The sequence below is a fragment of the Neolamprologus brichardi genome, chromosome 8 (genome assembly GCF_056152115.1).
Source record: "Neolamprologus brichardi isolate AB-2024 chromosome 8, ASM5615211v1, whole genome shotgun sequence".
Lineage (NCBI taxonomy): Eukaryota > Metazoa > Chordata > Actinopteri > Cichliformes > Cichlidae > Neolamprologus > Neolamprologus brichardi.
The window spans coordinates 12,359,866-12,382,575 of record NC_142111.1 but is presented as its reverse complement, the minus strand read 5'-3'; the positions used below and the strand labels follow the sequence as shown (position 1 = coordinate 12,382,575).

General features: G+C 41.8%; 2 protein-coding genes across 4 annotated transcripts; both read right to left on the bottom strand.

Annotated features, from left to right (window-relative positions):
• Positions 1-529: 529 nt before the first annotated feature.
• si:ch211-136m16.8 (uncharacterized) lies at positions 530-10,148 on the bottom strand. Its single transcript, XM_087845459.1, has 6 exons — positions 9,899-10,148; positions 1,677-7,562; positions 1,390-1,597; positions 1,185-1,264; positions 995-1,092; positions 530-896 (listed from the first exon to the last, which is right to left on the bottom strand). The coding sequence occupies exons 1-6, from the start codon at positions 9,950-9,952 to the stop codon at positions 833-835; spliced, it is 6,390 nt and encodes a 2,129-aa protein (XP_087701585.1). The 5' UTR covers positions 9,953-10,148; the 3' UTR covers positions 530-832.
• A 694-nt stretch (positions 10,149-10,842) lies between these two features.
• si:ch211-180a12.2 (hemicentin-1) lies at positions 10,843-18,856 on the bottom strand. Of its 3 annotated transcripts, none has more exons than XM_087845460.1 (13): positions 18,615-18,856; positions 16,797-17,117; positions 16,390-16,683; positions 15,887-16,192; positions 15,593-15,703; positions 14,851-15,012; positions 14,258-14,572; positions 14,126-14,176; positions 13,782-14,036; positions 13,362-13,703; positions 12,991-13,263; positions 12,088-12,363; positions 10,843-11,929 (listed from the first exon to the last, which is right to left on the bottom strand). In XM_087845460.1, the coding sequence occupies exons 1-13, from the start codon at positions 18,664-18,666 to the stop codon at positions 11,898-11,900; spliced, it is 2,790 nt and encodes a 929-aa protein (XP_087701586.1). In that variant the 5' UTR covers positions 18,667-18,856; the 3' UTR covers positions 10,843-11,897. The 3 variants fall into 3 exon arrangements, with proteins under 3 accessions (XP_087701586.1, XP_087701587.1, XP_087701588.1); XM_087845461.1 differs by having other exon boundaries at positions 14,258-14,488; XM_087845462.1 differs by lacking the exon at positions 16,390-16,683.
• Positions 18,857-22,710: the final 3,854 nt, after the last annotated feature.

Sequence of the window (22,710 nt, the reverse complement as noted above, 5' to 3'; positions counted from 1 at the left end):
GAGAAGAAATACATATGTAAAATTATAGAAAAAGCTCACTGGCACCACTGTAAAAAAAACCAAAAAACACCCCCCCCCCCCCCAAAAAAAAACAAACAAACAAACAAAAAAACAAAAACAAAAAACAGAAATGTCTGTATGATTATATAATAGCATTTAACTGCTTCTGTCATTTAATTCCTTTTTAACCATGGACACACTGTAAAAACACATACATTTTTATAGTATAAGGAACTTCCCTGTCATTTAAACGATTAAATGTATCACCTGATTACTTTAGTGTAATACTGCGGAGGAAGCTCTTTATCAGTAGGAAAAGTTGTACAACTTAATAAAAGTCATCCAGTGGGCTGCATTGAAGTCTTTGTTGTGGCGATTTTGGCTTCCAGACATTATGTTTGATACCACTGCTCCAGGAGGTTTATGCACAGCTCTCTGATTGGTTTCTTTTTAGATTCCCCTTTAGTTTTCTACACCGTGCATAATAGGTATGTCAATTCAAACTGTTCTACCATGTTTGAATAGACATTTAGGAAAACAAATAGAGTGGGGGTTAGAAATGAGTTTATTAGAATGGCAACTCAGGTTGAACAGTTTGGAGAAGAAATGTTTTCTTGACTGCTCATACAAGGGAACTCGTGTTTCTTTGTTTTGTTTTTGTTTTTTTTAATTGAGATTAATGGTATCAACACTGTTTTCATGCAAGAAAGTTTATCTTTATTTTACAAATTACACTGAACAAGTAGGGGACATAAAGAACAATTTCTCGGTACACAAAAATAAAACCATATGTATATTACATTCAGGTATTTGCACGCAACCATTGAACTTCTCACTCCTTTGGTGTTTTCTTCAGTTTGGTCTTTAGCTCTGCCATCAGGGGATTTCCAAATCCTCTGTGGACACAGAAGAAAAATAAATAAATAAATTTTTAAAAAGTCAGAAACAGGACATGTCTTTTCTGGTGACTGCCCCCCCCTGTTACCATCCTTACCCGGGATGTTTTGGTGGCATCCATTTAGGCTTCTTCGGTGCCTCCTCCTCCTCCTGTGGGGGAGCGTCGTTCTTCTCCTCTGGCTTTGTTTCAGGTTCCTGTGGTAATTCCGTCATTTTAATGACACACACATGTATATATATCTTAACTTAAGAGGGAAAAAAAGGTATTTAAACACTCTTAGCAGTACCTGTGACACTGTTTCCTGGGTATTTTCATCTCTCACTGCCCGCTGTGTCTTTTTTAAAACAGGAAATCCAGCACCGAGCCCTAAGAAAAGCAAACGTGTGAAATTATTTGGAAGTTGTGAAAATAACAGGATATAAAGACCAGAGAAAGTCTTAATAGACTATCAAGACTAAGATACTGTGATTCATGTATCATGAGTGACCTACCAGGGAGTTTTATTCCAATACCTATGCCTCCTAAAGGCACACCTCCAGGGAGTTTGACCGGCAAACGTGAAGATGGTGTAGTTGTGGGTGTGGGTTCCTCCGAGGGCATATGGAGCAGGGAGCGGGGATTTTTAGGTGGTCTTACACGAGGGTTCTTAACAGCAATTCGTGACCTTTGCACAGCAAAGTCCAGCACAGGGCCATCCACCTGTAATGCCCCAAATGTCTGTTATGAACATTGTTTGATTTTAATGAAATTTTTTTTTTATGCCATATAGAAACAATACCTTATTCTCATATTTGATTGTTGGCTCTTCGGCTACCTGGGCCTCGTTTAGCACAGGGAATAAGAAAGAATGTGCAGGCTGTGGTCTATTCAGTGAGGACAAGTTCAGTGTGTCCTTCTCAGGTTCACTTTGTGAGTCGCTTTCAGATTCTTCAGACTCAGCGGGTTTGAGTTCATCTGAAGAATCAGACGCGGTTACCTCAAGATGCTCCTCCTCAGCTTCTACCTTCTTGTCATGCGAAGGAGAGCTCTGTGTTGTCATTGTTGTTACATCTGCTTCTTCAACATCCTCATACGCTTTCTCTGATCCACTTTCATTCTCTAATGTTTCAGCTCTTTCTTCTGCTTTTTCTTGAGATTCCTGGTTCAGATGTGATTGAGCTTCTATATCAGCGACCGATTCTTTCTCTGTCTCGGCTGATTCCTCTGTCAGTAAGTCCTGAGTTTGAGGCTGTGCGATAACACCAAAGATGTCTGTGGACACGCTAGCCACCAGCTCATGGATCCCCTGGAGTGAGTCAGTGCTCGTTGATTTCAGCAGCTGAGTCTCACTACTCTGAATACACGATTCGCTGAGAAACTGGTCCAAAAATCCAGACTCCACAGTTGATGAAGACATTTCTGTGTCACTTACTGCCTCAGATTCCCTACTAATGGCCTCTGCTAGTGACACTTTCTCATTCTCTGTTGATATTTCACCCTCATTTAAAGTGTCTGTTTTGGTGTCCAATAGCTGCCCTGGCTTGGGCTCTTCTTGTTTAATCTCATCAGTGTCCTCTGACATCACCGCCTCAATCCACAAGTCAAGGATTTCTTCATCAATTACGTCTTGATGTCCACTGACTGAACCACCTTTTCCCTCTGATGACGTCACTGGCAAATCCTCTGGTCTGGGCTCGTCAGTTGTTTCAGCTACTATTATTTGTGTCTCACTTATCTCAAGTGCTCTGTGTGGCGACTGATTGTTTATCTCCTGAGTCTCAGAGTGTTGAGATATTTCCAATTCTGCATTCAGAGGAATCTCTTTGTCTCCTATTTCTGTGATTAGCTCACCTGCAGTTTCTTTAGTTATCTGTAGATCCATTTCATTTAAGGTCTGGATTCCATTTTCTGCTTCCTCCTCTTCATCTTCACAACCCCTTCCTTCTCTTTCAGTGGCTTTATCTTGCATTTCAACAGAGCTATCATCAACTGATATAGGCTCAGTTTCAGCTAAGGGTCTCACAAACCCATACTCACTCGTGTCTTCTTGTAAACTTAACGGCCTGCTGATGCTTTGATCCAACTTTATGGCTGCTACTGACTCCTGAATGACGAATCCAACCACTTCTGCTGCTGCAACCGCTTCTCTTGTTTCACCTCCTGTAGATCCTCTGCCACCATCATGCAGCCCTTCTGATCTCCTTTCAGTCTCGTCCACTAAACCAACATGTGTTCCAGTCACCTCTGTCTTCATTGAACTTGTCAGTAATTTTCCTTCTTCTTTGTCAAGTCCCGATTCTTGAATTACTCCTTCAACAAGCTTTCTCTCTGCCTCTAGTTCAAGGTCCGGTGTTCCTTCGTGCTCCTCCACAAACAAACCAAAGCTCGTCTCAGTCTCTTCTTTGCTTTCTTGTTTCTCTTCCATGGACTCCTTCAGCAGTAAATAGTCAGCTCCAGTCCTGCAGCCACTGTTTTCAAGGCTCTCCTGATCTCTGCTCTCCACCTCTTCTGGTAATTGAGTTGCCGGGATTTCCTCACAATCTCCTGCTTCCAGGAACCTTTGTGTTGTATTTTCACCGGCCCCCTGAAGCTCATTGTTATATTTGGAAACTCCCTCTTGAATTTCCTCACACGTTGGAGTATTTAGTTCCTGCAGCACGGCACACTGGCCTTCACTGATCCCTGGGAGAGTGTTTTTAAATTCTTCGTCCGTTTCCTGCGTCGTCTCGCCTTTGGGCTTTACTGTAACTGAGGTGCTTGAATCTATAATTTCGTTGTAAAATTCTCCGGTGTAGGATTCACTGGAGACGCTCTCCTCTTTTTCTTGGTCTTGATCAATGAGTCTCTCTTCTGCTGAAATATCTGTTACTGTCACACCGGTCTGCCTAGTTTTGGTCTGCACTCCTGGGACTCTCATATCCTCCTCGTATTTATCTGTGAATCCAGCTGTGTGCAGCTGTGAAGCAGTCTTCAGTGCAGCTTCTTTACCGGATAAATCATATTCAGTTAAAAGATTTTCTCCTTCAGTGTCTTCTGGCACTTCTGTTGTCTCGTTGACGGCAGGCCGCTCTGTCTCAACCCACTTCTCTTTCTCACCGTTATCATTTTCACTGCTATGAGTCATTGCATAAGATTTTGTGATAACAGTGAGCATATCCACTGATGTATCTGGCTTGTCTCCAAAAGCTGAGAGCTGATTTTCAGCTTGACTTGTTTTCTCCTCTGACTTGATTACATTTTGGGAGTCCAGCTGTAGCATAACATCACAGGCTTCTGATTCTAAAACTTGATTATCTTCATGCTGCCTTTTATCATCTTCTTCCTTTAACTCAGTTTCTTTAATGTTATCTGTCATTGGATGATCTTCCAGTGTCATTACATAATTTTTCTGTACCGCTGCCTCCTCTTCTGGACTTATATCTGTACCTATGCACACTTTCACCTCAGTGTCGGTTTTATCATTGTCCTCTGCGGCCTCAACGGTTTCTGGCCCTAAATCTTGTTCATCTTCATGCTGCAGTTCATCATCTTCTTCCTCTAATTGAGTTTCTTTGCTTTCATCCTCTCTTGGATGATCATCCAGTGTCGCTGTATCACTTTTCTGTAACTCAGCCTCCGTTTCCTGCTTGTGGTCATCCAGTACTGGACTTATATCTGTAGTTATGCAAAGTTCCACCTCAGTGCCCTCGGCTCCTAACTGCTGGTCATCTTCATAGTCTGTTTTATCATCTTCTTCTGGTACTTCAGTGTCTTCTGCTTCTAAATCTTGTTCATCTTCATGCTGCAGTTCATCATCTTCTTCCTCTAATTGAGTTTCTTTGTTTTCATCCTCTCTTGTATGTTCATCCAGTGTCACTGCATCATTCTGCTGTTCTTCAGACTCTATTTCCTGCAGGCGATGGTTATCATCATCATCATCGGGACTTAAACTTGTGCTAATGCACGCTTTTATCTCAGTGTCTTCTGCTTCCAAATCTTGTTCATCTTCATGCTGCAGTTCATCATCTTCTTCCTCTAATTGAGTTTCTTTGCTTTCATCCTCTCTTGGATGATCATCCAGTGTCGCTGCATCAGTTTTCTGTAACTCAGCCTCTGTTTCCTGCTTGTGATCATCCAGTACTGGACTTATATCTGTAGTTATGCACAGTTCCACCTCAGTGCCCTCTGCTCCTAACTGCTGTTCATCTTCATAGTCTGTTTTATCATCTTCTTCTGGTACTTCAGTGTCTTCTGCTTCTAAATCTTGTTCATCTTCATGCTGTAGTTTATCATCCTCTTCCTCTAACTGGGTTTCTTTGGTTTCATCCTCTCTTGGATGTTCATCCAGTGTCACTGCTTCATTCGGCTGTTCTTCAGACTCTATTTCCTGCAGGCGATGGTTATCATCATCATCATCGGGACTTAAACTTGTGCTAATGCACGCTTTTATCTCAGTGTCTTCTGCTTCCAAATCTGCATGATCTGTTTTTTCATCTTCTCCCTTTAAGTTGTCTTCTTTGAACATTTCATCTTCTATTGGATGATCATCCAGTGTCGCTGTATCAGGTTTCTGTAACTCAGCCTCTGTTTCCTGCTTGTGATCATCCAGTACTGGACTTATATCTGTAGTTTTGCACAGTTGGACCTCAGTGCCCTCTGCTCCTAACTGCTGTTCATCATAGTCTGTTTTTTCATCTTCTTCTGGTACTTCAGTGTCTTCTGCTTCCAAATCTTGTTCATCTTCATGCTGCAGTTTATCATCTTCTTCCTCTAATTGAGTGTCTTTAGTTTCATCCTCTCTTGGATGTTCATCCAGTGTCGCTTTATCAGTTTTGTGTAAATCTGCTTCTGTTTCCTGCTTGTGATCATCCAGTACTGGACTAATATCTGTAGTTATGCACACTTTTATCTCAGTGTCTTCTGCTTCCAAACATTGTTCATCTTCATGCTGCATTTTATCATCTTCTTCCTTTAACTCAGTTTCTTTAATGTTATCTGTCATTGGATGATCTTCCAGTGTCATTACATCATTTTTCTGTACCGCTGCCTCCTCTTCTGGACTTATATCTGTACCTATGCACACTTTCACCTCAGTGTCGGTTTTATCATTGTCCTCTGCTGCCTCAACGGTTTCTGGCCCTAAATCTTGTTCATCTTCATGCTGCAGTTCATCATCTTCTTCCTCTAATTGAGTTTCTTTGCTTTCATCCTCTCTTGGATGTTCATCCAGTGTCGCTTTATCAGTTTTCTGTAAATCTGCTTCTGTTTCCTGCTTGTGATCATCCACTACTGGACTAATATCTGTAGTTATGCACACTTTTATCTCAGTGTCTTCTGCTTCCAAATCTTGTTCATCTTCATGCTGCATTTTATCATCTTCTTCTTCTAATCGAGTTTCTTCAGTAATTTTATCCTCTTTTGGATGATCATCCAGTGTCACTGCATCATTCTTCTGTACCTCTGCCTCTCCTTCGTACGTATGAGCCTGATCTTCTGGACTTATATCTTTGATACTGCACATGTTTATCTCTGTGTCTGCTTCTAAATCTTGCTCTTCTTCATGATGAAGTGTATCATCTTCTTCCTTTATTTGGGTGTCTTTGATAATTTGGTCCTCTCTTGGCTGATGATCTGGTGTCACCGCATCAATCTTTTGTACCTCTTCTTCCCCTTCGTGTACGTAATCCTCCTCTTTTGGACTTTTTGTCATGGATACTTTGAACGCATTGTTTTCTGCTACCAAATTGTCATCATCACAGTGCATGTTGTTATATTCCTCTGTTACTTCAGTGGCTTCTGCTACTGAATCTTGTTCCTTTTCATGATCTGGTTTAGCATTTTCTTCCTTCAGTCGGGTTTCTTTAACAAGTTCCTCCCTTCCTGAATGATCATCCAATAACACTGCATCATGCTCCTGTACCTCTAACTCTCCTTTCTGCATGTGATCCATATCATCTGGACTTATACCTGCAGCTATGCATGCTTTTACCTCAGTGTTTTCTGCTTTTAACTCTCGCTCATCTTCACTGCACAGTTTATCATCATCTTCTTCTTTTCTCTCAGAGTCTTCTGCTTCAAGGTCTTCCTTCTCTTTATTATGCGTTTGATCCTTTTCTCCTTTTACTTGGGTTTCTTTTATTTTTTCCTCCTTTGTTGGATGATCACCGGGCAACCCTAATCTCACCGTTGGATTCTCAGCATCAGTCTCCTCCTCAGTTGTTTCTTGGCATGTTGCAACCTCGGAAAAATTTTGGGGTCCAGAAGCGGCATGTTCATGTTCATCATTTCCAGGCCCTGCAAGTCCTGCACAAGTGGGCATTTTTTCGATCTCCATCGTCTGTCGTTTGTCTTCTTTTGCTCTTGAATCATTTCCTGTCTTGTCCTCTCTCTTGCCCTCACCATCCTCTTTGCTCTCGTCGACTTTTCTCAGCTGGGATTTGTACTGCATGTTTTCTTCTTCAACCCCTAACTCGATTTCTGTGGTGCAAAGTTCCCATTCGACAACGGGGCGAGACGAGCTCAGCAGAGAGGATGTTGCGACAAGCTGCTCCTCCTCGACACCTTCTCTGCTACTGTCACCCTCTGTTGAGTCAGAGGGAGGGTGCTTGATTTCAGCTGCAGATTCCTGATTTGTGTTTGGGTCATTGTTGACAGTGTCAGTGGGCTGTGGCCTGATGAATCTGTTTACAGCTCCAGTTATGTAGTACTGAGAAAAAAAAAGGAAAGAAAAAGAAATTTGCATTATGTAACACTTTATTTTGCAGCATCAATAAAATCCAACAAAAGACAAAAGTGTGAGTATATTTGTTTTCCCGCATTGATTTATTTTCAGTCATTCCAGGCAGTTTGTATAGCCCATGTTTTTTTGTTTTTTTTTAAAGATGCACAAGTAGCATTTAAAGACTCTTAGTGTCACTGCATTCAAGGCTATTTACACATTGGCTATTTATCTTTCCAGCTTTGTAGAAACTTCAGGGAAGTCTTTTCCTGTTTCAGCACCACAATACTCCCATGCACAAAACACAGCAATAAACAGGAAGAACCTGACCGGCCTCCATGGAATCCTGACTTCATTAATTATAAGTTACATTAGCTTCTGATGTATTAAAGTAAAAAAAAAATTCAATGTAATAGACTTTAACCCTGTCTGTGCCCACCCCCAAAAAACAAACAAACAAACAAACAAACAAACAAACAAACAAACAAACAAACAAACAAACAAACAAACAAACAAATGAAGGAATTGCATAAAAATGAGAATAAGAATTATTTGTATTATTTTTGTTTCATTTGTTAAGATGTCCAACAAACACTCCTGTTAAAATAATAAAATAAAAATCATGGTCCATTCTTTACAGGATTGACCAAAACACAAACATTTTATAAATACAACATGGCAAACATAAAGCATTTAGTTTACGCTGAGAAACATCTGCATTTATTTCAACTATTTTTGATGATCTCAAGTTGGATATTTTCTTTGTTTAGCTGTTTCTTTTATCTCCAACTTCCCCATATTTGTCCGTTGTAGCTGGTGCACACTGTTCACCAACTACTTGCTGGTGAACACACTGTTCACCAGCAAGTAGTTTGATTGTATTAAGATTTGTTTGTGGGCATCTTGTCCTTTATTGGACACAGAAGTGCACACAATACACTCAGAAGTGGGGAGAAGGAGTGTGAGTAAGCAGACTCAAACCCAAGCACCAGAAAGGAGACTCGAGCCTCCAGAATATGGGTCACCTGCTCGAACTGGTGAAACAGGCTTTGAAACTGTTTGTTTTCATTGTATATCACTAAGTGTGACACTGGCTATTGAGACCAGCTGTCAGGCGACTAAACTGTGACAATAACTACCTGCCAAGTCTGAAAAGCAGGTTGAGGCGAGAAGTGAGAGTGGTTTAAAAGCAGATGTGAGTCCAAAATAAAGAGACGAATGGAGCTGAATTTGTTTGTGGATGTCATGGGAACTGTAATTAGTTGAAGTGGGTTCATCACTACCAGAAATGTGAAATAATTAAACATCCAATCCAATTATATTTTAATCTAACTTAAAAAAAACAAAAGGAGTTTCATGAAGTGCTGTATGAAGCAGCAAAGCATGACACAGCAATAAAACAATAAAAAACAGTGATGAAGACAAAGTAAGAACACAGCACTATCATTGTGGGTTAAAAGCCAAGTAGTTTAAATTAGTTTCAACATGTGTTTTAAAAAAACAGGCAACCAGCGGGACATCCTAACATGGGGAGACAGCTCATTCCAAAGTCTATGGCTGTGATAGATGAAAAAAAACCAAAAAAACCCCAAACAAACAAAATCCCCAAACAGGAAACATAAATCAGTGCACCCTAAGCAGAAGTGAACAACAATAACAGCAGGACTCTGAAATTTAAACCCAGTAAATGGTACACCTGCGTTTCCTGTTTGTCAGACTGACTCCTGTGTAATAACAGTCTCAAACAGTCATTGCGCTCTGGGATGCACTGTGAGGAATCTCACTAATGCTGCAACTGCAAGGAGCGCACATATTACAAGGATCATTTCTCAGAAAGAACTGCAGACAGTCTCCAGCTGATGACCAACAGAGCAATCAGATCTCAAACGTCTGCTGTGATTTATAATCATAATCTCTCAGTCAGCATCCAGCAGGTTAATGTGCACTTTGAAAGAAAAGGTTTCAGCAGTTAATAAAGGCTTCTGTCTAAAACAGAGAAGCTGTTCCAACCTGTCCAGGTTTATTTGAACCTGTCCAGGTTCAAATAAAACATGGAGAAGACTTCTTTGTCTTGGACGTGAACATGCCACTGATTCATAGACATCACCTCTCTCCCTCCCCCTCTCTCTCTCCCTCTCCCCGAAAAAGGGAGGGGGTAAGCAGAGACATTGCTATAACGTAGGCGGATATGCGTGGAGAGAGAGAGACCCACTGACACACAGGAAGAGAGACTATTTACATCCACGTTTGACGGACTTAAAAGTTTAAAACACAAATCTTTCCTTTCGTTACAGGTTTGGATTGAAATGATGACGGCTTCTCACCCAGACTGTCCACAAAGTTCTCTCCATGCGGGACACGGGACTTTCAGGGTCCATCCTTACGCTTCCTCCTCGGTCACTCTCTGACCATCTGACGTGACGTTCTCGTTATTAAAAAAAAAAAAATCATGGACAAACCAAAGCACCGTGTCACTTTAGTTTTCTCCCCCTAAGCGGTCTTTGCAACCAGGCAGAAAGTCAACAAAAAGTTGCAGCCAAGCGCGTCCAGGATGGAAACACATCAGCTGTTAGTGGCCGTTCACTTCCTCCCCCTAGAACTGACATATGTCCGGGGTATGATAATGAGGAAGAGACAGATTAAAACACACATTCACACGTTGACACAAGAAGACGCGTTGCAGACTTTGCGGATGTGAATAATGAGCATGGCTACAGGAAAAAAAAAGTTCGTAAAACTTTGTGACAGATACCGAAGCGCTGCTCTGAAACGGCGCTGCCAGGATCCACCTGAGAACACGCATTCATGATTAAATGACTGAGACCGCCACATAAATAAGCACATCTTTATTGTTTGCATGAATACATTAATGAAATGGAACACAGAGGATACTTTTTGACTGAATTAGAAACAATTCAAAGAGACCCATAAACCAAGACAGCGTTATTATTTTCACAAGTTACAAAAAAAAATCATAAGGCATATGCACGAGCAATAAAATATTTCTGAAGATAGCTTCTTGACTTTATGAATCTTCTTTTTGTGCATCGACTTCACCAGCCAGTTGTTGCTGAGTGCTGCTGCATATGAAGGATAATAATACAATGCCTTTTATGGGTACATAGAGAGCTGTGCAAAGTTTCAGAAATAGCCCCAGCTGATGCGACATGAGTCAGCTGAAAAACCAACAAAAAAACATCTGGGGGTGTGAAGGTGGCCTGTTCCAAACCACCAGCCCCCCCCCCCCCCCCCCCCCCACCTCCCCCCCTCATGACACACTGTAGAGTCAGGTCAACTGAGCACGAATGAGTCACATTGGCATTAAAAAATAGCATGTCCCAAATTTGGTTTCATCTGATTTTAGCTTCTTAAAAAATACCTTATTTCCAGTGACGTCATTGAGCCATTGGACGTGACTCACCTCTAAGTTCCATTATTAAGCAGATATCTCTTAGTGAAAATGTTTTTAGCCCTTCATACTGTCACCATCGAATCAAATGCTCACAAAGTCACAATTATTGTCACTTTTCATTTGGTTTGTAACTCTGGGGCAAATTTTAGGGCTCTGTTATTTTTATATAGAACAATTTCTCATGGTAGTTAAGCAGCTGTTTATGTTTTTATATGTAGGAAATAATATGCAATTTCTACAACATGGAAGAGGTGGAAGTAAGATAACCGTTATTTTTACAATCAAAGAACTCAAACGGTGCGCTGCAGTATCTACGGGGAGGTTGTTAACATATTTATAGCAGAAGTAGCTGCTCTATGAACTGAAAGGCAGAAGCTGCAAGCTAAAGAAATAAGAAGTCATATATTTATTGGGCTCAGCCGCGCAACACCTCCTCCTCGCAGCACTGCGGAGGCGGTGCTCCTGTGGTCAAGAGTGGAGAGTAAAAAAACAAAAAAGAAAACCCCAGCGTCAAAAGCAGAAGTGCCTTTTAAAACGAGAAGTAATTTCCGTTACGTCGGTTGACCAACAACAGATATCTCCTTTGCATAAGGCTTGCTGCAGTAACCTTTTCTAATAACTCATTATCACGAGAGCCTTGAAAGACTAGAATATTTAGCTTTTATTTCAAAACGCAGATTAAAGCCAATCAATTACTGTTGTAACATTATTTGTAAAAAAAAAAAATTGTAAAAATAAGCAGGAAGGAAAAAAATAAAAGGATGTCAGAGTAAGAATAGACTAAGAACATAAATAAATGCACGATCACATCATAAACTGTTGGATATCCTAAAAACATCAGTAATAGTTCATATTTCCTGAGGGAATAAATGTTAGATACATTATAATAGAAATAGACTGGTGCAGGACTTTCATGCAGTGGATGAATTCTCCTCATTGGGCTCTGGAAGAGGAAAAGAGCAAAACATGAGAAAAACTCTCCCCTACTCCATGTGATCGAATTAGCCTTTTCCTGCACGGATAGATAACAGCAAGTACTCGATAAGTGATTTTCTGGCCTTACTGGGGTTACTTCAACAGGAGGAGGGCTTAAGTGTTCACCTGTCCATGTCCGGTAAACAGGAAGCTTGAGAGCAGGGTGCGTGATCTCCACGCAGACTCTCAGACGTGCCGTCTCGTTTTCTTTGACAACCCTGCTCAAGTTGACCTTATTGATGTGCAGCGCGCTCGGGTCGCCCTCTCCGTCCTTCTCTCCGTCCTCGACCACGTCTGACGTCGAGTCCTCGTCCCTGTCTATGGCGTTATTCTCCTCATCCACGTTTTCGTCGATGTACTGTATTCCTTCGATGTCGGGGTCTGTGACTGCCGCTTTTGTTTCTGAAAAGTGATGAAAGTTAAAAAAAAAAAACACATACAGAGCTGTATATTTTTGCTCTCTTACAATCACCCTCGCTTGTAAAATGAAAGTGGACATTTTAATGCACACCAAAGAAAGATTTCCTTAAGTGTTTATTTTCCTTTAAAAACAATCCTAGGGGATAGCATTCCACGTTTAGTCTACAAGACCATAGACAGTAGAAAGCATTCAGACTCTCAGCTTTCCAGGTGTATGTAAACTGCATTCTATCCGACGGCCAGCAGATGGCGACAGTTGCATGGCAAAAAGAATAAAATTGAGTCTGTTTCGTATATTTTGGTCACAATATGGAGGATTATCTATGATATGAAAAGCTCATTGTCTAATGAGCTGTCAGTCCCAGATCATTAGCCAGTGTGGGTGTAGTTTTAAACTGAAAACCATCAGAAACCAGTGGGTTCCATCTGTATTTTATACCATCTTTGACTCTAAGAAAGGTTACAACTGAATTTGTCCTATCTATCTATCTATCTATCTATCTATCTATCTATCTATCTATCTATCTATCTATCTATCTATCTATCTATCTATCTATCTATCTATCTATCTATCTCCTTTTACGTGTAGATATTTATGTATCTCAGTACTTATTGCATATCCATTTGTTTGTCTCTTCAGCGGTTCGTTTGTCTGACTCGGTAGGCTTGTGGACATCTCCAGGGCACACACGCTTTTCATTTCTCTTTGTCCGTCATCTCCGATCTCCTCCGTCTCATTGGACACCAGTGGCAAGAGTGTGGGTCCACCTGCTGACCACTGTAACTTGGCCTTTGGGTGACCTCCCTTCAACAAGAGGGAGAACACACCAATGCCTTCGCTGCTCCAGCAGACTGAGATTGATGGAGGAATGGATGGAGCGACTGAGGAACAAGGGATACAGATAGTTACCGTTGGAACATCCTTGAGACTTTAATCGTGCAGTTTAAAAAGCAGGTAAAAGTGCATCAGTCAGTCCTACCAATGTCAGCATTTCTCCAGTGTTTCTCAACAGGATCCTGTAGGGAACAGTGCCTCACTCTACAAATAATCCCTCCTCTTTTGTCGATTTTCTCCTGATTTGTTGCCCTTCTCTTCAGAGTGGCTGTCGCCCTGTAGCGTCTGGGTTCAGTCTGTATGGGGCCCCATATCTCTCCTCCCTCTAACACCTCCTCCTCTCCATCATCTTGCTCTCCCTCCCTGAATCTAAGCCAAGTCACTGAAATGTTCGGAGGGTAGAAATCTGTGATTTCACATCCCAGAGTTTGATCTTGCGAAATGGTGGAGCTGACAATTTCAGACACGCACGGCCTCCTGATGAATCCTGTTTGGGATCAAAATAAAAAATTAATCTTTGATTTTTCAACATTTCCCCCATTCCCTCCTCATCCCTCATTCTTACCTCTGGTCTCCCGGGTGATGGGCTGCTTCAGGGCAATGTGGTGGATGCTAACCCACACTTTAGTTGCTCCTTTCTCCAGTTCAGTGCGGGGAAGTTTACACTGGCTGTAGGCTGAAAAGAATCCCTCTGAATTGGGCCGAGGGGAGGACGATGCCTGGGACGCCACGGGGCTGAGCTCACCGCCCTGGCAGAACCACCGGAAAGTGATGACGTCTGGATGGAAATGGGACGCTCGGACTGTCAGGCTGATGACATCTGGAAGATGGAAATGTCATCAATGGTAGCCTCCTGCAAACAGGTTAACTTTAAATATGGAATACAAAAGGATAGTATTCTTGAATTACCCGAGTCTCTTTGTGTTTCTGCCAGCTGTATTTCTGACACCTCAGGAGGAGCTGGGCAACAAAACATACAAGAGATTCAGCTGCAGGAATTACAAAATAAACTGAATAATAGAAAAAAAAACATGTTCTTACACAGAACAGTGAACTTCTCCGACACCCTCTCCTCCACGATCTTGTCCTTGCCTATGTAGGACACCTGGCACTTAAACACAGCACCCTTGTGGATTGAAATCTTGGGGATGAAGGTGAGCGAGGAGATCAGCTGTTGAGTGCCGTTTTTGGACGAGTGCAGCGGCCCCTGAGTGTGCAGCTTGTAGTAACCCATTTCACCTCTGGAGGGCAGCAGAGGACCTTTCTCTGACACTGGGGAGGTGAGAGTTAGACCATAGGGTAGATGGATGGTGATTAGGGGGTTACAGAGGCAGTTAAAGTTAGCTTTGGAAGTCCCTGTGAGTGTCAGGTGGTCAATTGTTAGCAGAATCAGCGTGTTAAAGAGGGGGAAACAGAGGACGTTAAAGGGTGTTTGCGAGAAAAATCCAACATGTGTAGCACCAACACTTGCATTTCATTTCCCCGGTTCCCTAAACAACCAGCTTCCATCACCAAAAATTGCTTTAAAGATTGATTCTGCTGTGCTTTAAATATGTGTAAATTAATTCCTTCATTCAAACAATAAGTGTAACAGCTGGATCACAGAACAAAAAGGAGAATGCGACGCATCCTACCTGCAAGGGAGTTGTCAAAAATAGGGGTGTCATTGAGAAACCATGCGGTCTGCACCCGGTCCACCCTCCTGCCTTCAATGCTCAGCGACACCCTCCCCTTTTGACCTACTATCACTCGGGGAGGGAGGATGATCCCCGACACGCTGAGCGATTTCTGTTTCTCTGAGCAGGGTCACAAGCAATTATAAAATAAGAGACACTGAGAGAGAGAGAGAGAGAGAGAAGGTGATATATTCACATACAAATATGCCTTTAAATTCCTTATCCACAGCTCCACACTTGGAGTAAGGTGAATAATGCCATAGTGAACATCAGTGGATTAACATGTCTTCATGCAAGCACAATCATTCGCGTAAGGAAATCCCAGAAATTTGGATGAGTGGTGAAAACACAGCATTCAGATCAACAGATTCAACTCTTTGGTGTCGGTAGACCTCTTTTGATAAAAATCAGAATTCAATAGGGGGCGCTGTTGTGTTGTAACGATTTTAGCTTTTCTGTAAAGATGAAGCTTACATGGAAACTACAGTGGGAGAAAATGACAAACGTGAAGTCACGCTCTTATTATTCAGAACTTTTTCAAGGCTTTTCTCGAGTATGTGTATTTTCCGAGAATAAAAAAACTACAACTTCCTCCTCTCTAAAGGTTTTGTACAAACTTAGTTCCTTCTTAGTCACAAAGGACAAAAATGAGTATCACAAATCTCCTGCTGCAGTTGATGCGTGGTGAGCTCTGACTCACCATCTCTTCTCCTCCAAGAAAAGCCAAAGCAAAGCAGGAAGACCAGCACTATAGAGATGCACATCATAGCCACGGCTGCTTTGGCCGATTTATTCAGCACTGGGGCCTCATCTAAGAGGAAGCAGAGAGAGATATTTATCAGATGATTCAAAGAAGGACTGGCAGTAAGAAAATAATCCAAGCAATCCTTTTCTTAGGCAGCCAGAGTTGTTTCTCTGGTACCTTTTTTTAGTCAAAGCATTGTGTTACTTCATTATGATCTTGTGAATTGCACAATCAAAAACTGGGTCATACTCTGAGGATCCAGCTTGTCCAGGTATGCTGAGCTACTGACGGGATTCACTAAACCAGGCTGGTTCATGGCACACTCCACCTTGCCACGCTGTGCCCTCTGCTCGGGGCTTAAAGTATAGTAGCGTCTGGTTCTGTAACTCCCATCTGGTTTCTGCTCAGTGACAGGCAGGTCAGGGAGGGTTGTGCCATTTTGATACCAGGACACAGACACTTCCTCTGGGTAGAAACTCTCCACGTCACAGTAAAGAGTAAGAGGAGAGTTTTTGGAGGTTGTCGGCAGGACAGAAAGCCTAAGAGTGGAAGGACCTGAAGAAGGGCGAAGAAAGTATTTTTAAAAAAGCTTGTGGCTTTGTCACAGGCTTCATCAGATTAAAGGATTTAAAGAACAGAAGTGACGTTATGGAGTGATAGAGGATGTAATATTAGAAGTACTGTGAGAAATACTGACAGGCCATGAGGCAGTAAGGCCACTAATATGGAAACAGTGACTCTCAGTGACTCACGGGTGATACTGAGCTGAAAATCCAGCTCTTGATAGTTTCCACTGTGTGAGACTTTGCAACCAAAGGTCACATTCTGGTCCTCATGGGAAGGATAGAAGGTCAGGTTGCCCACAGCCCTGTAGTACCCATCTGGGGTCAGTTCAACCTCAACCTGGTAGGGAGGTTGAATCACTTCTCCCGCTCTGGTCCAGGAAAAAGAGACAGGAGGAGGGTAGAAACCGTCTGCATGGCATTTAAGCTGGGTCTTAGTTTCCAGCACCACCCACTGATGAGGAACTGAGAGAGTGGGAGATGCTGAAGGGGGTGGGGGGAGAAGAAGAAATGGAGTTGAGCTTAATTTTTAGATTCAGATGTGATCATAGGTGAGAAAAAGGAATCAAAACCACGAGAACAGAAACAAGACGTACCGACGATACTAAATGTAACGTTACTGTTGTGCAGAATAGTAAAGTTGTAGCTGATGGTGCATTCATACATCCCCTGCAGGTCAAGACTGGCTTTGAGGACGACCAGCGAGAAGTCCCCATTGACGAAGTCAGCGTTGTCCCAGCTGAAGCCTTCCTTTATTTGCGTTGCTGCTTTTCCAAATGAGGCAATTTCAGAGCCATTTTTTATCCAGCTGACTGCGATCAGAGACTGGTTTATGTTGTCCCCCTCAGCAGAGAGCGTCACGTTGCAGGGGAGGGTTGCGTTTGTATTTGGACTGGCCTGAATTTCACTCGAAGACACTGAAAGTAGAAAGAGATGGACGGAAAAAAACGAATAGAACTCATTAAGGCTCCTTACTTCAACTGTCAAATGAGGGCTTGTAAGATGCAATGTGCCCTTTTTTGTGTGGTTGGGTCTGCATTTCAGGACCCCCCCCCCCCCCCCCCCCCCCCCACCACCAAAAAAAAACTATGTTATGATCAAAAGTTGTTACATATTCAATAAAGGTTTCCAGTGCACTTGGTAAGAAGTGCCGTGACTTCTTGAGTTATTGGGTTGTTTTTTTGTTTAACTCTTGTCGTGTAACATTTGTGAAACAACTTCTTCTTTAGAAAGAAGAAATATCACAATCTTCCTCTTACAACTGGAAACGTTGCCACGAAACTGACTGACGAACCGGTTACATGACCTTATGGCATTTTCCTGTTTTTGCTGATGCAAAACAGAACCATTTGAGGTCTTTTAAAAGCAAAAATAACCCAGGGCACAAACATGTGGAAGATACAAAATTGTCTTTCTAATGTGTTTGACTTAATTATGTAATAAATGTCATTAGAAAGCTGTGAGAACAAAGTAAAACCGTAAAGCAAATAGCTGTCTAAGGCTGGACAAATAACACTTGTCCAGTTTGTTGATTTAAATTGAATGAACAGTGAATACATTCTTTCTTTTCATCCCTGAGAGTAAATCAGTAATCTGACTACACTTTATTGATTCAGTGCAAATACAAGGCCTTTAAGACAGGTCCGGCCATCCAATCAGCTTAATTAGTAACTAGTACAATAAACACTTCTTGGCAGGTGTAACACAAAGCGGTGGAAAAATTTCCATCAGCATGAAGCGCTTATTTACGCTTCTCGCTAAATGACGGGTCGATCAAAGCAGATTAACAAGAAACCTAAGAATGGAGGTCAAACTGTACTGTTGACGCTTTTGACAGCCTATTTTTGAAAAGCACATCGAATCAGTTAATAGCAAACTTCGTGCTGATGCACTAAAGAGGAAGAGGTTATTTTTCGTTTATACTCACTGATGTCACTTCAAGTTCCACATGGTGGAGAGAGACTTATACTGCATTACCAGGTTTATATTACATATTTTCTAGAAGTTAAGCTGTGATGCATTGTGTCTGATGGGCTGTTAATACTGTGCCACTTCCACTTAATAAGCGGCTGAACTTCACCAGACATTATAAACCCAACAGCCAAATTAGGCAGGACTGGCCACACTGGCCTATAAAGAAAACAACAAAAGCTACATGAATATTAAAAATCACTCATGTCTCACTTCACATACTGTCATATCGCTCCGTTACATACACTGTAACTTAATCCAGGAATCAACACAACATAAAGGTCAGGTGGATGCTCACAATGTCTAACACTTCTTTCTGTCTTTAATGTGCACCATCCATACTAAAAGATTCACATATAGCCCACCTGAGGTAGCCCACCTCATACCTTGTCATCAGCCAGAGTAAGATCAGTGCCGCCTCTGTAAACATCCATAATACTCACCATGCTTTATCAGAGTCAGGAGGACAACATAGGCGAGGACTTTACACTGCATGGCTGGGCTTGTCTTGAGACCGACTTCTTATCATCAGGTCCTTTTCCCTGTCTTATATAGAGCTACGAGGTGACAGTGGGCGGGATTGTCCTGCAAGTTGGTGAAATAAGAAATATCGTTCCTGGACCTCGGGAGTGAAAGGAGGCCCTTGATATGTGTACGTTCCTCCAGAAACAAGCAAGGCCTGAAGAGCAACAGGGTGGAAACGGGAGAGAGGAAAAAAGGAGGGAGATGTGCAGGGACGCACAAGTGGGGAAACTGGTCACTTAAAATTCAGACGGGCCTCAGGCCAAGGTTTCGGGGCTACTTTACATTGGTGCAGTGTTGTCACGAACAAACAGAGTGACTAATCCCACTGAGTTTATGTGGGCAAACACTCAGGCGAGACTACAACTCTTTTCTGTCTGTGGGAGGGTTAGGGTGCCGATGCATTTTGCGGAGAAAAGGAGGTTCTTTTATGCCCCTCTGTACAAGCCCCCCTGTCTCTTCAGTCAGCTCCTCTGATAATATTTAACCAGAACAAGCGCTTGATGTCTGAAGAGAAGAAAAGGTGTTATCTGGTCAATCCCCCCTCTTAACAGTCATTAACTTGATTAGGAGTTTAAATTGTTTGACTTTGGACTTTAATTGGTCTTAACACGCACATCAGTCAAGGGTTAATTTCTGATCCAGAGGGGATCTGCGTCACTGAGCTGAAGTAGTCAGTCAGTATTTTTCTGCTGTACTTTGAATGAGGAGGAAACAAAAGCAAGAACTGAAAGTGTGATTAATGTGTCCCAAATCCTTGTTTGTCTTGAACCTGTGCTCACATCCAACTCTTTGTGACTGAACTTTGTGTTTTCTCTTCTTGACACGCTCGCTGCTTTCATCAGGCTGGAAGATTGAGTGAAGAGGAGGGGCATGTGAATCTGGGCCAGCTGATCGAAGGAATGAAGTTATTTAACTATTGTGAACATTTTGCTTTTGTCTCATTGATGCTCTTATTCAATATGTGACCATGACGTCAGCAAAAACCTTTGAAGCTGAAGTATGAGGAAAATAAGTTTATGATTTGAATACAAGGTAAATAAAAAAATGTCAGCTTTATAAAGACTTTTATGGTTTGTGTGTGATTATTAAAACAACACACATTCCCAGCTTGTCAGAACTTCTATAATTAAGAATCATTATCAAGACATACTCAATGATACAATGATTTGTTTGTTTCTGGGTATCTCAGCAACCATTTCTTCTGTTTCAAGAAAACAGCCTGAAGCTTCAAATATACCCTCTGCAGTGGTCGCTTCGCTCAGAGCCTCGCTGTCGCCACACAGATGCTGTCATCCAAGGTGTAAGAAGCCGCTGCAGTATTGTCCTAAACGATAGGGGTCGCCATTTAGTCAATAGTGGAGAAAACGTGCTAATAGGGAACATAAGAAGTTAAAACCAGAAGCCAAGACTTTGTTAAGTGTCATGTGTTGTTTTGCAAATTTCTTTCCACAAACTCAAGCTCCTAAACAGATGCAACATCTCACTCTGTGTGTTTGTACATCTCTGAGCTTCTGTGCAGGATTATTCTTAAAATGGTGGTAAAAACTGGCATGATCTGGACTTAAAAAGGCAATATTTGCCTGTCAGTTTGTTGTAGATCAATAATATCCTAGATTAATAAAGTTATTCAGTTATTCAGAAACCTGTTTAGGAAAGACTACTGAGTGTTTTAGGCCTGAAACTGGTGTTGCGACTTCAATTGTGGGCGGTCTCAGGGTGAAAGTGCAGCAGTGTAAAGAAACAGGTGTGCTGCATTTTTTAACCCAGGACAAAATTAGAGCACTGCTTCCAAATGCACACAGCAAGTGTTTTTTTCCATTAGATCTATTCTCTTCTTGTCAATTTGAAGGAGGAATGCATAGGAGGAAATGAAGGTACTGAACGTGCCAATAATAGTCATTACATGCTGTGTCTGCAATGTGTGTGGTTACATTTCTAGCAAACAGTACGATAGATTATGGCGTAAGCTAAGGCGTAGGGTTTCAGATAGGTTTGTGGCTAGGTTGGCAAAATTTACATTACGTAGACCAAAACAGGCCATTGTGGACTTGTGGACATATGAAAACTATAACCAGTTAACCTCAGCGGTGTGTACAGCAAGTCTTAACTACAGACACCGACCCCTTGTTTATGTCTTCCTTTTATTTGTTCTGCAAATTATAGTCTTTGTCTTCCTGCTCTCACTCAGGCTTATGCAGACATGACTGCTGTGTATAAGTAACCCACAAGAACTTAGATGTAACAATTTCTTGATTGAAAGTTGTACATTTGTTTTGTGGATAAAGTTCATAAGGTAATTACATTTTATATTTGTGGTTGTGTGGGTGCAGAAAAGTCCTCAGCAAGAAAATACTATATGTGACTCTAGTTCTTTTTGCACATCACCTAATCAAGTTCACTGCTACTAGCAAGACTGAAGTCTGTTGTGCCCATCTTGTGGCACGTACCCTGTGCAGCATGAAGATAAAATATGAGTACACAGGATGGTGAGTAACCACCTGCAACATGGGAATCACTCTGCTTCACTTTCATGACAGGTTTTATACATTCATTTTTTAAAGTGATGTGGTTTTAATAGTCAGCCCAGTCTTATTCCATACCCACATCAATACCATACACCATTACATTATTAACCCTCTCAAGGCAGGTGTTGCCGATTTGCAACAGTTAAAAACTAACAACCTGAGTACCCCACATACATATTTTATGAGTTTTTTTTACTCAGAAGTACCACTGCAGGACTTGCATTAGCAACAAAAAACTTAATTTGAGCCTGAGAGGGTTAAGTAGCCTAGTGGAAGTCCAACTGGATTGTTTGTTCACCATCTTGCCTTGCATATAAAACTGTATACATTTTGTTTTTATTAACATAGGTAACGTCCGACATCCTGAGCAATAATATAAACCTGCCCAGGTTAGGGCAGACGAACCAAGTGACGGCTGGACATCAGCTGTCCCCACCCGAGGAACTGGTTTGGGTGCAGGAAATGGCTGGACCATAGCCGCCTTGGGAACAGGAACAGGTGGACAGGTATGCTCGGGGATGATCACAGGAAGACGAACAGTCTTCACAGCCACAGGTTGGGAGGCATGAACAGTCTTGTTGACGACTGGTCGAACATTACAAAACGTTTCTATAGATGAAGGCGGGACAGCACAAACAGTTTCCGGGAAAGCTGGCTCAAAAACAGATTCAAACCGACACAACTGTGGAACACAAAACTCAACCTCATCTGAAGCACTCAGATCAAATAGCCAGCTTAAAAATAGAGGATGCCTTCTAAAATGTCCTTAACATTTCAAACAGTATCAATTATTAATTATGGCAAAAGCGATTGAAACCAAGTGAAAGCATGTGGGCTGGGAAGCCATTTCAGCATTTTATTATCATGTTATGGTCATGTCGTTCTGTCATGTGATTAGAACTTACTGATTACTGAGCAGACAGGGCACACATACAAGGTGGGAATGACAATGGTGTGACAAAGAACAGAGGGAAACTGAGGACTTAAATAGACATGATTAAGAGACACAGCTGGGGGAAAAGAAGGCACAGGTGAACAGAATCAATTAATGAGCAAGAAAGAAGCAAAACTGAAAAACAACCCACACAGGAGAAGAGACTATCAAACTATAACAGGTAACACTGAGACTGAGGCTAACACACGTGAACCTGACAGGCCAAAGTAAACACAAAGACAAAACATGGAAGAAACACAGAAACACAGACTTGGCATCGGCAACGTAGGAGGGCTGGAAAAAGAATAACAAAGAATATGATGAATGCAAAATCAGAATAAAAACCCAAGCAAAGCAAAGGTAAAGTTTAAACTGAAAACTATAACAAAGTGAAATGGAAACTATCAAACAGAAAACAGAGTCCCCAAATATAAAACGCTGGGTACAAAACCCAGGATCGTGACACTTAAGTTATGCTGGAATGTTGAGAAACCGGTTAAAATAGGGAGTGAAAGAAAAATATCCCAATGACACCTCTGCCTATTGTAAATACAT